The sequence below is a fragment of the Montipora foliosa genome, chromosome 13 (genome assembly GCF_036669935.1).
Source record: "Montipora foliosa isolate CH-2021 chromosome 13, ASM3666993v2, whole genome shotgun sequence".
In the NCBI taxonomy this organism is placed as follows: Eukaryota; Metazoa; Cnidaria; class Anthozoa; order Scleractinia; family Acroporidae; genus Montipora; species Montipora foliosa.
The window spans coordinates 41,358,183-41,374,699 of NC_090881.1; the positions used below are offsets into that span (position 1 = coordinate 41,358,183).

Below are 16,517 nucleotides of genomic sequence, written 5' to 3' on the forward strand. Positions count from 1 at the left end.
CATAGAATGAAGTGACTCTCGATACACGTCCAATAAAAATGCATAATGAAGAAAATGTTACTTTGCATACATATCATAATGTGACACTTGGTGTCTACTTAAGCCTATTAAGAACTTCATGTATTACTCTATAGTTACGGTTCTGGGGTAAGGTCTTGCAGCTTTTTCAATGAAAGAAGTGTGCTAAAAGTTATTTCGCAGTTGGCGAACGATTATTTTTCCACATTAAACTTTTTTGTGCGACATTGCCGTTGAAATAAATGACGTAAAAGTAAAAGATAAACAAAGCAGAGTGTAAAAACAAACAGAAAGGCATTTTTCTTACAAGTCATTGTCAACGTGTTGTGGTTTGGCATTCTGTAACCTTGCTGAAGCAAATTTGCAATTTCTTGCCATCCATCCGTGGATAAGGAGAACCACCTAGAAAGAAAAATAAAGAAGGAAATGTTCACTCGCACCCACCATCCCTGTTAACTTCCCATCCACTGCTAACCATGACGACAAAACGCATTTATGACTTAGATTAGGATACCATTGAATCCAAATTCCCTACTCAGTCTGTGTATGGGAAATATTCTAGTTAATTAATCTATTTTTAATCAGCTGGCTTAAGGCTAATCCTTCTTTGTCTAAGTCGATTCTCACAGCGAATCTACCAAGCAGATCTGAATACCTATTCTCAAGAGGGCACTTGACACTCAATTTTGACACCCAACACGAAGTGTCCCTGCCTTTGCTACCTATTTCTAACAATGGGGTAAGGGTAAAGGTTAGAGTCATTTTAGTTCCGGGTAAATGCAACAGTTAATCGTTACCTGAGGAGCAGCATTTGGGTGACACTTCGTGACGTTAACTGTTTGTATTCCGAGACACGATTGATGTTATAATAATATGTGATCTGCTAATCACCCTTTCTCGCAATCGGAGACTGAATTTCGAAGGGCGCAGCTCAACGAGGTCGGACCGAAGGACCTGTGCTGCCGGCTAGGCGCTCGGCCCCTGAACACGACCCATGTATGACCTCGGAGCACAGCACCACAGCCTGATGGAATAGGCCGAGAGTCGATTTTGAGGAGGGAGGAAAACCGGAGTACCCGGGGAAAAACCCTCGGAGTCAGACTGAGATCGACTGAAACTCAGCCCACATACGAACCAAGGCCAGAGTTGAACCCGGGTCACAGAGGTGGGAGACACAGTTGATGACCACTAAACCACCCTGACTCCCCCAAAGTCATGGTAAAAGAGCAAGGGGACACTTCGTGACGCTTATTGAAATCCGCGTGCCTCTAATTAGGTACAGTACTGGACATATCAAGTAAGCTATTTCCAAGATGCAAAGTCAAATCCAAAATCAGAATTTTACAATACTTGAAGATGTGATCTCGAAGAGGGTAAAGCAGCAAACTATTGCATGCATAGATTCTTACCTACGGTACAGATTTCATAAAGAAGAACTCCATAACTCCATCTGTTAAAGAATGAAATCACCACAGACTATCATTTTGCAGATTCAAATTTAAGGTCATGCATGGTCGAATGGTAGGTCAACTCGATTTTAGACGAAACATCGCCTCTCAACCTTGAAGCGAAAACGAGTAAGTCTACTTACACGTCACTCTTTGTGGTGTATTTTCCATACAGCAGCGATTCATATGCTGTCCACTTAACTGGCAACCGACCCTGGCAGTTGAAGATAACAAACAGAATGGATTATACTTAATCGTTTTATGGTTACGACTTGGAGCAAAAAACACGTCATCTGACGCTTTTGTACCCTTTGAAGGTGAACACTTATCAAGTTGTAAGCTCGAGCTTCCTATACTTTTTTTATGTTCTAGTTTAAAACATTTTGTTACCCTTGTCTTTCTTTCATAAATGTTTTCCTGTTGCACATCTCTAGCCATTCCAAAGTCTGTTACTTTGCATGTTTCTGTTTCTCCAACCAGCACATTACGAGCAGCAAGATCTCGGTGTATGATCTGAAGTGAAGTATTTTTCACATTTTTGGTTAGTTGCAATAAATTTGACAGTAAAAAAGACATTGAGTGGTTGCGGGCATAGCTGTTTCATTGAACAACGTTAATGACATTTGCAATGACACAAGCAATGGCAAGTATCAGTGTCACTGGAGAAGTGGCAGTGGCGATCCCGGATCCAGTGATAATGGCAATAACAGGCACATGCAGGTGTGACGGCAGCAGCAACGATAATAGAATTAACAATGGCATTGCCAACATGCAATGGCAGCATAATATGGCAATGCCAATTGTTGATAACAGATGCTTATGTTGCTATTAATAAGGCTTATACTAATGACTCCATAAACAAGACTAATATCATATCATAGATATCATATCATATCTTTCTTTACCCTTGCATTTTCGGAGTATCTTGGTGTAACTAGTTTGTCCAAGCATTTACCATCCCAACCATGATATACCACAGAGGACAGAACCACAACACCGGGAATTCCGTGTCCTGCTCGTTCTGAATAGTGTGTGGGTTGTTTTAAGTCCCGCAGGGTTTTAAACATTGAAGAGTTGTGACACAGGTAAGGTAAAAGCAAGTTCTGCTACGAGCCTAGAAGGCCCATTAGACGGGCGCCAGCTTATCTCCGCTTTCTGTAGCATGAAACAACTAGGAGTATTTCTACTCCCCCCGCCCCCACTCCTTCCTGGATGGGATGCCAGTCCATCGCATTAACTTCGCCGGTACCCATTTATACACCTGAGTGGAGAGAGGCACCGTGAGAGCAAAGTGTTTTGCCCAAGAACACAACCCATTGTCCCCGGCCGGGACCCGAACCCGGACTACTCGATCCGGAGTAGAGCGCACTAACCATGGGGTTCTTCTACGTCCTATAGGGTTGTAGACATTGAAGAATTGTGAGACAGGACCTACGGTTTATCGTCCTAATCTGAGAATACTAGATAGTTAAACCATTTTCAGATGTCATCAGAAAGGTAGCACTTTCTCCTCGGTTAATAAAAGACCCAGAATGTTGGTACTGCCAGAGGTTTGATCCCGCAACCACCTCCCCCACAGTAACTTGGAGCTAAACCAGCTAAACCAACTGGTCGGCGGTATACTTTATTAGATGCTATGCAAACTGCTAATTTTGTTTGCTGTATTAACTGCTGAAAGACATTACACTCATGCTTACCTTTCTTAAAGATAAGTAACTCATCCCATCAGCGATTTGCCAAGCAAATTTCATCAGTTGTTGTGACGTCAGACTGGTTTGGGGTTTGATATCAGGGTCTTTGTAGTAAGTGTCATTCAATCCTCGGCTCTTTCTCAGGTAACCCAACAGATCACCATAAGGGACATACTCAATCAGCACCAATAGGGGGTCTACGAGAAACATTATGACTTTTATTCAGCAGGCACTAACTCTAGCGGTCCGTTTGTTTGTCCACGTTCAGTTCTCTCATCTCCTCTCCTCTTTGTTTGACTAGGTATGTGATTCCGTGATGTCACGTTGCCTACGAGTATTTTAATTTCACGAGGATTTGACAAGTTTCACTGAACAAACCGGAAGAAAATTTAACTATTTCTTTGAGTCTTCATTCGAAATCCAAAAATAAAACAATTGTCTACGGGCATTTCGGTGTCTTCTTTATACCAAGGGTTAGCTTTGCTCAGAAAAGAGATGACAAATCTGTTTTTAGGTCAACCGCAACATTTCATAATGTATTCGCACTCTATGCAACTAATTTCCCAAGCCATTGTTTACCGCAGCGTTTTATTAACTCGGTTTTGTCCCCCTTGTGAAAGCTTCTACTCCTGCTCTCTTAAACGCCGCGTACAGGTAATTTAAGAAACGTCTTTAATAAGTTGACAACGGAAATATGGACACCTAGTAACATAAATTTCAAAAACGCAATAACTTTTGATCAAAACAGCCTATTCAGTCACCGAAAAAATGTCACGCGCCTGAGCTTTAACAAACTGATAAAACATTCCTCATCTTAATTCCTTAGATAAAGAATACAAATAAAGCTTAGCTTCTTTTCTTAGGAAGCTAATGTTTTCCATCCACCATTTAAATTTGACCCTTTGGTCGGACTTCAGAGGGACACACTTTCTGTGGAGTGCCTTTGAAGCCCTTCAATAAACTCGCAAGTCGACATAACACTTCTGCTCGTTTCTTAAACAGTACTTTAGACTGAACATTTTGCACTTTTGCAAGGCGAAAAGGGGTTCACGTTACGATTGGAACTACTATGCGATATCCAATTGTAATGCTGAGCCTAAATTAAGGTGGGAACTGTTTTGGTTTGGAACAACTGAGCATTCATTGAGGAGAGTTTTGTTTTTTTTCTATTGCAGTAGCATCATTGTATAATCCATAGATGCATTTACCAGTTTCAGTGACGCATCCCAATAGTTTGATAACATGTGGATGAGGCTTGAGGGTCTTCATCAGCTCAAGTTCTGATTTCAAGTCTCTCTTGTCTGACGCAGGAGCATTTGCTAAACCAAATAAACATAAAAAAAGACAAAGGTAAAATTTGCATTAATTGTACTACGTGTACTTGTCATCAAGGCTCATTCTTGTCTCTTCGTGAGTTCGAGGTCAAATTCAAGTAAATTATTGCCAAACACAAGGTGTAAGAAATAACAGAAAATTTCTCTCAAAGTACGCCGTAGCTACATTCGCGGATTACACATGTTTGTTCTCTACACAACGAAGGACTGACCGTTGGTTCATAAACCAAAACTATTAAGAAAAAAGACTTTTACCTTTCAGCATTTTAACAGCCACAGTTGTTGTGCCAGAATGGAATGGAAGGTTCTTTGCCGTTCCCTTGGCAACCTGGCCAAAAGCGCCTTTACCAACGATTTTCTCCACTTTGACGTCTTTTCTTGTTACTTCCCATGACCCTTTTCTTATATCAAGGGGTGTATATTCAACATTCCGAGCCGAGTTATTAGGGCCACTTGGTCCTACGTCATAATGGGTAGTCCCTTGTAAGGGCATGTCTGCAGGTTCAATGGGGATACTTAACTGCTGATAAGAACTACTTGGTGGATCGTTAGTAGGACTAAGCTCTTCCATCGCAACTTCGTTCTGACAAAAAAAAAAAAAAAATGACGCACCCGGGTTAAGTTTCCTTGGTAACCGTTAGTGTGCTTCATTATTCTTCAAAAATAAACTAACTGCAGGCAGTCGTAGCTCAGTTGGTTAATGCGCAGCTTTCAGAGCGAGAGGTCCCCGGCTCGATCCTCGGTGACTTCAAGGTCTGTTTTGACTTTCCTCTGATCCGTGTGGCTGTAGCTTTAAATGTCCTTAAAACGGAGCACTGACAGAGAAAGGGGAGTAAAGGGAGCACGGTCGGCTTCCATTGATACCAGTTTCGTGACCGAAGGAACTACCGGCATTAAATAAAGTGACTTTTCCTTTACTTTGCATTTAAGAAAAGCAAAGACTCTATCATCACAGTTGCGAGCAACGTAAGCAGTTAATTAAAGGACTCAGACCCATGGCAATGTGATTGCACTGGATTGCTTAACCATATTCGGGAAATAAGGCCATCTTAGAGCTGGCTAGCCTGACGAGCTAACGGTACCATATCCTGCAGGAGATGAATAAATAATTGGGAAATTTCTGAAACATATGTTTTGAGCAGCGCTTGCAATGACTCTTGGCGATAATGATCGCTTAGAGCAATTACAATGACACTTCAAAATGTCCTTCAACTGTTACAATCAATAGGTAAAATAGATATAGGAAACGAGTACAGTCAACTCTCTCTTAACGGACACCTCTATAAGACGGACGCCTGGTGCTGGTCCCGGCCGTTTCTTAGTCATTTTACTATAACCAAACTCTCTATAAGACGGACACCTCCATAAGACGGACAACGGACACTTTGAAATCGTCAACGTACACTTGTGAGGATCTGAATGTGACCGAAAATTACGATTTAGGGAAGACGAATTCTTGTACGTGACTATTTTTAACACCAGACGTTTAATTGACAGCTCTTAGCTTGTTGACGTCTCCTGAAATTTGTTGTTTCACGTGTTAACCGCGGACTAACAGCTCCAGATATCGACAAGGAAGTTAATGTTTTACAGGCAATAAGGTGGATCAAACAGGCCTGGGATGAGGTACCAAAAGAAATTGTTCAGAAGTGCTTCGAGTAATGTGGATTTCCCAATGTGGTACAGAATAACGAGAGATCTGAGGAAGAAGAGGATCAAGAATACGCAGAGCTTGTACGACGAATTAGTGAAGGCGAGACAACAGCTGGAGAATACGTAACTGCTGACCAAGAGATTCCATCATGTGAGCCTCCTGTTCATATCACCCTCCCCAACTAGCGACAACGACTAAGGGATGAAGCCATCGATCTCTATCAAAAAGAATCCGAGGAACCTGCCAGCAAAGTTGTAGTGGTTGCAGAAAGTGACGAAGAAGGCCAAGTTGTGGACACTGAACCGCCGAATCCGACCATCAAATCCCCTACAGAAGCTTTTAGACTAGTTGACGACCTAAAGGAATTCCTCGTATCAAAATTAAGCAGCGTTGGTCAGCGCATTTAGTATTTTAAACTGTTGCACCTGAAACAATCCACGATCACAGATTTCTTTTCTTCTTAAGTGCATGTCCACCAAAGCCATGGCTGTTAGAAGCTATTAACTTAACTTGCTTTTACCAATTTTTTTTTTAAATAGAAAAACTGACATATTTTTGAACACAGTGCCGCGAAAGACAGTCCTAAGTCAAGGTGGTTATGTTCCCTTTTGCAGAATGTACTGTTTACTGTTTGTAATACGACAAGAGACTCAATTTTGTAAATGTTTTTGTTCCATTTTGTGGGTTTTTGTTCAAGTAGATAAGTGAGAAAAAACTTTAAACAGACGCGTATTCACTGTGCACACAGGTTCAGCATTATTATCTTAAAATTCCTGGGGTCAACTCTCTATGAGCAGGAAACCTCTCAAAGAAAAACATCTGAGGCGGTCCCGATGGTGTGCGTCCTAGAGAGAGTTGACTGTACATTAATTAACCTAGAATATCGAGGTTTTTCTACGTTGTGAAATAATCAACTCATGCTTTAACTTGCTGGAAATGGCAAAAGGTGTTTCAGAAATAGAAAAAAACAATATCAGTCTATTAAATCATTTTGCATTTTTGCTTTTAAAACTCACGTCGTAAATTCTTCTATCTTTATCTTCTGCGACCTTGTATGGCCTAACGACACATCGAAGAGTACGCAAACATGTTAGTTCTTCAAATTTAGCCTGCGTTTATTATTACTACTTCTTTCTTTTCCTTTTTTAAGTAATTGCCATGAAAGAAATGAAACATTATTTCGGACAGGCGAGTTCTTTTATGGGAGAACCAAAAAGAAAACGGGAGGGGGCCAAATAGGTGATTTTCAAGTTACGTCATCATCATTTATTGGGTGGGCGAGAACAAAAGGTCTCTCATGAGCTCCTTTTGGTTGTGCGTCACCATTTGAGCATTGTACCATTGCGATCTCGCACCCGCAAAGATTCGTTGCAAACTTCTCGCAGAAGAAGGTCGTTTCGAAAACAGCTTTTGTTTTAAAGCAAGATTAATTCAAATATTTCCGATGATGGGAAATGTTCGTCAGTATCTTTTCTGCCATAGGGCAGTTGACACTATACGCCTCCCGTTCCCCTTTAATTTTTTCCTGAACAAAGAAAACAGCTTTCCTCGATTTGTCAATTTTTTTTTCTTTTTACTCTAAACATTTATACTTTTTTTAACGATTTGTGCCCTTGATGCAACACAGTGACTGATATAGTACTAAACGTTTACAGGAAACTGCAACTTTCCACATAACGTTGAGGCAGACATCTTATATTTATGTTCAATGGACAAAAGAAAAAAAAAATATATATATATATCAAAATACCTACCTTTTCTTTCTAGCAATGCCTAACAAATGAAGATCAGATTTCCAATAAGTACAAAAGAATGGAGAACACAATCATGGAAGACACATCAAATTATTCACCTAGCTTTCTGTGCTGCCAGGCTATGACCAGTATTAGAACAATGATGATTGCCACAAGAACTCCAATAATTACCAACAGAGTGGTGTCGCATGCGCATTGGAATTCTGTGAAGATAAATATGGAATAACATAATTAGTCCACAAAGCAAAAACGAAAAAAACATTATACTTCTAACAAGAGTTCCCAAACTTGGATAAAAGTGTTTCATGGAAGGGCAAAAGAGTGGGGTCTATGACACCCATTAGCCGAAGAATGTTCCAAGAGGATTATGTTGTTTGTGCAATAACAAATCGCATGAACTGGAACGATATGGACTAATTGATAGTCTAGATAATTCCGAGGTTCGGCTAAAGGCACAACATCCTGTATGCGTACGTACCTATAGGGGAATCATTGTTTACATTTTTGCTTCGTTAACTGAGCATACTCTTTTCCTTTTGCTGCCAATTACTACTCTTATTCAAATATAGTTAAACAGACCCATCCTTGCCTCGTCCACGCATTCTCCAACCGAGCACAAACCTCTCCGACCTATCTTTCTCGGAAGGTATAATCTGGCTACGCTATCTCGCGGATGATGAACATTGTATGTCACGGGTTAGATATTTCTCGTCTTTCTATCAAGCTCTTTCAACTGTCTCTTATTCCAGTCAATGAATACTGCAGAGTATATAAGGATGGACACTACCCACATATTAATTCCTTTTATCATATTACCACATTAAGTTTTCATTTCAGCAGTTTTTCCAAACGCCACATGCATTCTTTTGTCGGGCTGGTTTTCATTTCTTCGCACACAACCCTGTCAGATTCCATAATACCCATATATTTTTATGGCGGCTGCCTTCTTCATCGTGTGACTTTATTTGTCTTTCCCCATGCAGGCAATATGATTCCATCAGATGTTGTTTATTTTTACTTTTCCTTTCCCGTAACGTGAGTTTTGCACAGTTGTCAATTTCAAAATTCATGCAGATATCTTCACTATAAACAAAGATTCTGCGGGGGCTAGTGACTCAAGGCCCTGGTCACGCTACTCTCCACTAGGAAATGAAAACGTTTGATGGTCATTCCTTCATACCTGTTGGTTGAGAGCTTCGTGGTGGGGTGGACGTGAGAGTGCTAGTCCCAGGTGAGAGAAGAGTCAAATGTCCAACTTGATAAGTACCAAAAGTGCCATCAGAAATGGCAGCTTCAAAATTTGAAATTCCCTCACTAGGGATCACGGCATTTTTAAAGTAAATCGTAAAGGATACAATTACACTGCCAGTCCTGAAAACAAAGAAGGAAAGAAAAAAAGAATAAATCGCCGTCGAAATAACTAAAGTAGGTTCCATCTACCAACCTCAATCCTGTCACTTCAGTCCTGACATAATTGTCGTCATTCTGGTATGCTTTATCCATCTAACAAAAGTAAAACCAAAACACTTGTTTAATAATAAGACAAATGGAGAGTTGACTCTTGAAAACAGATGACCAGTATGATTGCTTTGCTCAGTTCATTCAACAACCATTGTTGTACTATTCTTCCATCTTAACCTTCTGAAATTGTGGCAATGCTTATAAAGGAATACCTCTTACTTCAGTTTTAGTCCTAGTTGTGATCAGAATCGTTAATAACTAATTATACACAAAAATTATAAGATTTCCAAAACAAATAGATGAGTAATAAAGTGTTTGTTTAGCAATGGCTTAGTTTATTGAACATTTAGCATTGCAATCTCTTCACTTGGGGGCGCTTTTGAACAAAGAATTCCTAACCCTCGAAAATAAAATAAAAAAACGATAGGAACTTCTTATCAAAGAAATTATGTACACTTTGAATAAATAAATAACTGATATTCTATCGCCCATCAATTACTTTAGATTACATACGAGAGATTTTAAAAATGCACCTCTGACACAAATGAATCCACCAGTTGTTTTGAAACTTGGTTACTCAAATCTCTGTATTCTGACAAAAAGTCTTCCATTATCGTCAGGTCCGCATAAACTTGGTTTGCTAAAATGGGACGAGGCAAACATTTGATTCCCCCTTGATTCAAAATTCAAATCCTAGACCAACAGTTATGAATCTTTTCTCTGTTTAAAGCACTGTTTGGCACAACAACAACAATCTTCATTTACTACCTCAATACGAGCATACAGGTCTGACCCACAAATAGCTTCTCCGGCAGTAACTATTAGTTCTTAACTATTCATTGAAAAGCTTGATCTCCTGAACATGGAGGTAAGTTAAGTTATCTTAAAGTGTTCAAATAGCTCAAATGAAAGTTCACTGGATCAAAAACTAGCAAAAAAACCTGAACTGGCATTACAAATTTGCTAATGTATGAATAATATTGCACCGGCTAACAGTACAAGCCGGCTTTAAGAAAATGTGGTTCCTAATCGAAGGTGAAACCACACTGTATTGACTCCAGTACTTCAAGTTACTTACTGAGGTGTCGATTGATGTCCGATGGATGGCTGAAAGCTCATTAAATCACTTTAATTAAGGTCACAATAGACAGTAGAGGAAATGTATGCAAGGGAACCATGTAATAGTCCATCCTATTGTATTCTTACTTCGTTATTAGCTCTTTTTCTGTTACCTGTGCCCGGATATTTGTATGTATGCACGGTGTCTCACCCTGGTCAGAGATTTTCTCTATCCTTGTGTGGGCCCAATTCCATTAGTAGGGCCAACGCTCACACGGTCTATATGGGTAGAAAACTAGTACTCAACATTACACTCTAATAGTTAAGTCTGTTGAAATATAAGTGCTACGCGGCCAACGTTTGCAAAAACGTAACCCTTCCTTGCGAATGAAGATAAGTTTGTGTATGTATGTCCACCACTTAAACAAATATGTCTTCTTGGCAACTTTATAGGTCATGTGGTGTACACAAATCTGGTCGTACAGAGTTTGACGCATAAGCATTCACCCTCAAGGTTTAATTTACCTTGGTAAATGATACGGTGAAGCACAATATTTGCAATGCCTCTCAAACAAGTTATTTAAAGGCCTGAGTTAAAGTAATTAATGTTAATACAACCACTTACTTGGTTTTCCTGTAGAGGTAGGCGTAGCTGTGGTAGTTTCGTCTAGCAATAAAAAAAGAACACCAGGAAGCTCTCAGTGCCGGATAATGACATCAACACTTGTAACGAATTCTTTTCATAGAAAGTAAGCTCTACTGCATGACAATAATTGCGATTCGTGTTGCTTCGTAAGCTTACTGCTGCATGACGTTGAGAGTGGTAGTGATAATGTTGAGGGTCTTAAAGTAACACGATTTTATACCCTGATACTATGACAGTTACATTTCAATAGATCATAGGGAAACACTATTCGAGTATAATGACATTATGATGTGATTGGCTTTCCTATAAACAGGATTTTACACAACGCTTACAAATCAAGTGAAACGTTGTATAATTAATAAATAGATTCCACGTTACAGTGCGTCTGTTAAGTAATAGACCAAAGATGACATCAAAATCAAAAGTTTTTTTTTCTTTTTTTTTTAACGATAACGTCATCTATGCATCGGTCCTCTTGTATATCATAGTTAAGAACCAATCAAAGTACGTGCATTATTGATCTCATTATATAAACAGGTATTTCGTCTTTATAACTAAATGTTAACAGTACTACCCGCTTAAGTTACTGAGTCAAATGTTTTTTTTTGCTGGTAAGAAAGTGCCAAAGAAATGTCGCTTTACACGTTTTGCTCAGTACTAGGTGATGTTTATCACGTATCATAGAGGCGCTATTAGGCGGGTCTTGGTATCCCGTATCTCATTAAATTTTGGCCGAAATTTCCCGTATCCCCTTAAAATCTGCGGTTTGTATCCGTATAATGATAGTTACTACTGATAACGCCATTGTGCCCCTGAGGGGGAGAAGGAGGGTTTTTTTTCTCGAAGGTATTCTCTGGAGAAGCCGATACATTGATAGACACAGTTCAAATTGATGGAAAAATGCAAATAATCGCATTTGTAAATATCATTTTTACTTCTTAAGCCTTCTATATTGGCCAACGAGCCTAATTTATTGTTTTAAACAATGACAATTTTGATGCTCGGTATCCCGGAATCTCTCCTTTAAATATCTTGTATCCGGTAAATATCCTATATCACTATAATTTTTTTACCTAAATATCCCGTATCCCGATAACCCCTACTCGGCCTAACATTCGAGAGTCAATTCCAGATCAGGATATCCTTTTCTTTCAACGAGAAATTGGATAAGTTGCAGTACAATCGTAGACACGATTGCCAGGAAGTCAATAAAACACGAGCAGGCCAGGGTTATCCCCCCTACCCCTCATCCCCTTACATAAATTCCGGAAACATTCAGAAATGCTGGAGTTGGCGTCAACATTGCTTGTGGTGGAGGGAGGGGAGGGAAGGGGGCTTTTAAGAGGCTACTATGCGGATATTTAATATAAAAGTTATTAAGGCACTAGCTCCTTTAAATAAAGCAATTTTGGCGATCATTATTGAAGATTTTCCAGGAAATTGTGGCCACCATCGTAGATCTGGAGATAAGAACTCTTCAAATGTTGGTATATCTAATACTTGTTTCAAAACTCAGGCGAGCTTAATAAAGGGGCTTCGATTTGAACAATACCAAGAATAGTGTTAAAGAAAATTGAAATTAATTACAAACGGTGTAAAACAGTGTATACCAGTTATTAGAAGACTTATAAGTTAGCTTCTGCAGGTACCGGAGCAGAAAATACGTAAAACAAAAGAATCAAAGACAGAAAACAAAACAACTCCAAATTAAGACTAATCCCAAGTGACCAAAAACACAATGCTTACCGGTACCTGTAGAAAGACACAAAAATAAAAGTAAGTAGTCAATCACATGCCTTGTTGGACCTCTTTATCATCTTTATAAGCAAAATTTAGCCTGCAAAAGCCAGTTCACTCTTAAATCTTTTAGTTGCTTATCAGCAATCTTGAGGATGGGTGATATCGAAACATACCAAAAAAAGATTGCTCTTGACAAATTGCAGACTTGCGCAGAAAAAATAAAACCTTAACGGGAATTAAAAGGTTAAAACGTTTTTGTTTAAAACATGGAAATTAGTACCTTTAAATAATTTTAAAAAATGAATGCAAAAGAAAGTCTTCAACTTATATTAAGGTGATTCTCTTGTTTTGCACCACGCTTCATTGGAAGCCATCTTGGAATTCGCCCATTCCTTTCGCGGAAAAGATCATATGAGGCAGAAATTTCCGCCTTGCTCCCTCCGCCACCCCCCTCTTTTAATGGTGTTATTTAATCTTCCCGGTCACGCACCGGTGGCTCAGTTGGTTGAGCATCGGGCTGTCATGCGGGAGGTCGTGAGTTCGACTCCGGCCGGGCCAATCCTCAGGTCTTAAAATGACTGAGGAGAATGTGCTGCCTTTGTAATTACATCTGCAAATGGTTAGAATTTCAAGTCTTCTCGGATAAGGACTGTAAACCGGAGGTCCTGTCTCATAACCCTTGTAGGAAATTAAATAGTATGGGACGTTAAAGAACCCACTCACTATTCGATAAGAGTAGGGGCCGTAGTCCCCGGTGTTGTGGTCTGACCTAATCTGGGCGGGGGCATCTTTCACTTCCTAAAAATAAATTGTAAACTGTGTAATAAGCAGTCTGGCTAAAGTCACCCGAAAAACATTGTAGATTAGTCCTAAAAAGCCCCGAGGGGAGAGACTAATCGCTTCACTTCACTTCACTTCACTTCACTTCACTCGTACCTAAATAAAGGAAAGGCTGGAAAGTAATTTCCAGCTTACCTCACATCTCGCCGATAAAATTACACTTCTCCGGAATCAGTCACTCTCAAACTCTGGCTATGGCCACACGGATAAATTTACTTCTCCTTGACCAAGTTTCAAGGTCCAGCGAGTATCCATTGCTGAGAAACAGTGAAAAATATTCAAATTTTCAAAATCCTTTGAGGCTCGCTTGCAACGAATTTTGACACGGCTGATCAACCGTTTTCTTGAGCCTCGATACGGTGAGAGCAAATAAGTGAACGGTTGACCAGCCGTGTCGAAATTCGTGGCAAGCGAGCCTCGAAGGATTTTGAAAATTTGAATATTTTTCGCTGTTTCTCAGCAATGGATACTCGCTGGACCTTGCAACTTTTGATCAAGGAGAAGTAAATTTATCCGTGTGGCCATCGCCGGAGTTTGAGCGTGACTGATGCCGGAGAAGTGTGATTTTATCGGCGAGATATGAGGTAAGCTAGAAATTACTTTCCAGCCTTTCCTTTATTTAGGTAAGAGTGACAACTCGGGAATTTGAGAAGTCGCTTAAATCGCATTCAATCAGGCAAATAAGAAAACAACAAGCGAGAAATTCACCACGACAATAAAGTACGACTTTTTTATTGAGAACTCTTGCGGGTAAATATCCGTAAAGTTTTTTATCGAGATTCCCATACAAATCCTTGTGATTGTTTACCTTCCGATTCTGGGCGGCCTGTGCTGTAAGTTTACACTTATTATTTCGTCGCAAGCGGTTTTGAAATAGTCCGAGAGCAAATGTAATGAAATATAGTCCCGTGGGAAGTATTGCTTAGTACCAGTGTAGAAGTGTTGTTTGGGGTCGAGGAAATATGAAAAGTTTTGGGGCCAAGATTGCAACTTAGTTAGACGGAATTTAAGGGGGGTCCTATTGCTGACATGGGAAAGCCAGTATGGAAAAGAAGCTGCATCATAAATTACCCCGTAACTTCCATGAAAATGGCTGTACTCAGGCCAAATTTGGCTGCTTAATAAATTCTAATGATTTTGAGGCCAATGAATAGATTTGTCAAGTAAAGCTATGATAGCAATTGTGTAGAGAAGCCTGACAAATTCAGGACTTCAACGGGGTTTGAGCCTTTGATCCCGCCATACCGGGTGCGACGCTCTAACCAACAGAGCCATGAAGCCACTGACGTTAGGAGATTGTCATTTGTGGGTTCTATTTTTTCCGCGAGGAATGAATCAATGAACGAAATAATATATGAAATAATTATATGCTGAACTGCGGATATGAAATCAAGTAAATCTATGATTCTCGCAGTTGTAATATATGGACGCAATTTTAGCAGTTACGTAGAGAAGCTCATTTGCTTTGTTTTGCGTCAATAACTGCGAGGATCATAGCTTTACTTGAAAGAAGTGAGAAGGGAAAGGTGACTTGCTAGAAGATGTTTGAGGGAGCCAATGATACCATTCTGACAGATCCTTGTAACTTGCGTTAAGAGCAGCAGCCCGATGATAAAACCAAAAGAGATAATTATGGAGCAGTTTGTTTGTCAGCTATACCAACCAAAGTCTGACATCGCAACTGTCAAATATCTTAGAGGGTCCATTTTTCGAAAGAACAGAGCAAAATCCGAGAGACTGCCTCCAACACAAGCTGCCTTAGAACAAGCCATTTTGTGATGCATTTTCAGTTGTTGATTTGGAACAACGATAATGGACCATTTGCCTTACTTCCAACACCAAGCAGTTACGGATGGACAGTGGAGGATAATGAATGGGTACCTGTGGTACCTGCACGATCTCATGGTCTATCTTATCACTTTTATGCTGATGATACACAGCTATATTTATCTTTTGAAACGTCATCGCCTGAGGATATGTCAACATGTACATCTGCCCTTGAAGGTTGTGTTAAAGATATTGGCCTTTGCATGTTAAATAACAAGCTGAAGCTGAACAGTGAGAAGACTGAAATTATAGTTTTTTCATCCTCCTATCGCCCACGTCCTGCGTTAAAAAACCTGGTGATTGCCTCTGACACTGTTGACTGTTCAACTACTGCTAAAAATATTGGGGTTATTTTTAATAACTCTCTATCGATGTTGCCGCACGTTACTGCTGTTTACAAGTCTTCGTTCTTTCATTTACGCAATAATTTTAAGATTCCCAAGTTTCTTTCTTACGATTCATGTAAAACTCTAATTCATGCCTTTGTTACTGCAAGGATCGACTATTGTAACTCATTGTTCTACGGTCAGCCTAAATGTATCTTGGAACGTTTACAGAGTGTCCTAAATGGTGCTGCTAGGCTTATTCGCCTTACTAGTAGATATGAGCATGTTACGCCGTTGCTTATCCAACTTCATTGGCTACCAATTGAACAAAGAATAACTTTCAAAATTGCAGTAATTACATTTAAGGCGCTTCATGGTGCTGCACCTAGCTATATCACTGATCTCATCAAGCCTTATACACCGGGTAGACTTCTTAGATCCTCCAATCAATTTTTACTTTCTACATCTAAATTTAATCTTAAAACTTATGGTGGCCGGTCTTTTACTATTGCCGCACCTTCTGTTTGGAATGCACTTCCATTCAAACTTCGATCTTGTAATTCCCTTTCTTCTTTTAAATCTAAGCTCAAGACTTGGCTTTTTAAAATTGGTTATGATGTTGTATAGGATGACAATGTAGTTTTGTAGTTTTGTAGGTTTAGGATTTTGTAATTTTTATTATGTAAAGCGCTTTTGGATCATTGAGAATTTTTATAGAA

The 16,517-nt window shown here is 39.6% G+C and overlaps 1 protein-coding gene across 1 annotated transcript in view; it reads right to left on the reverse strand.

The window, feature by feature from the left end:
• Positions 1-334: 334 nt before the first annotated feature.
• Positions 335-16,517, reverse strand: part of LOC137981981 (fibroblast growth factor receptor-like) — a 33,345-nt gene continuing 17,162 nt past the window's right edge. The window contains exons 8-21 of the mRNA XM_068829002.1: positions 11,045-11,086; positions 9,894-10,000; positions 9,344-9,402; positions 9,080-9,270; positions 7,998-8,102; positions 7,900-7,918; positions 7,162-7,204; positions 4,747-5,074; positions 4,366-4,476; positions 3,164-3,354; positions 1,857-1,979; positions 1,610-1,680; positions 1,428-1,468; positions 335-420 (exon numbers count right to left, since the gene is read on the reverse strand). Of these exons, the coding sequence (XP_068685103.1) occupies positions 335-420; positions 1,428-1,468; positions 1,610-1,680; positions 1,857-1,979; positions 3,164-3,354; positions 4,366-4,476; positions 4,747-5,074; positions 7,162-7,204; positions 7,900-7,918; positions 7,998-8,102; positions 9,080-9,270; positions 9,344-9,402; positions 9,894-10,000; positions 11,045-11,086 (1,517 nt within the window). The remainder of the gene's footprint in view (positions 421-1,427; positions 1,469-1,609; positions 1,681-1,856; positions 1,980-3,163; positions 3,355-4,365; positions 4,477-4,746; positions 5,075-7,161; positions 7,205-7,899; positions 7,919-7,997; positions 8,103-9,079; positions 9,271-9,343; positions 9,403-9,893; positions 10,001-11,044; positions 11,087-16,517) is intronic.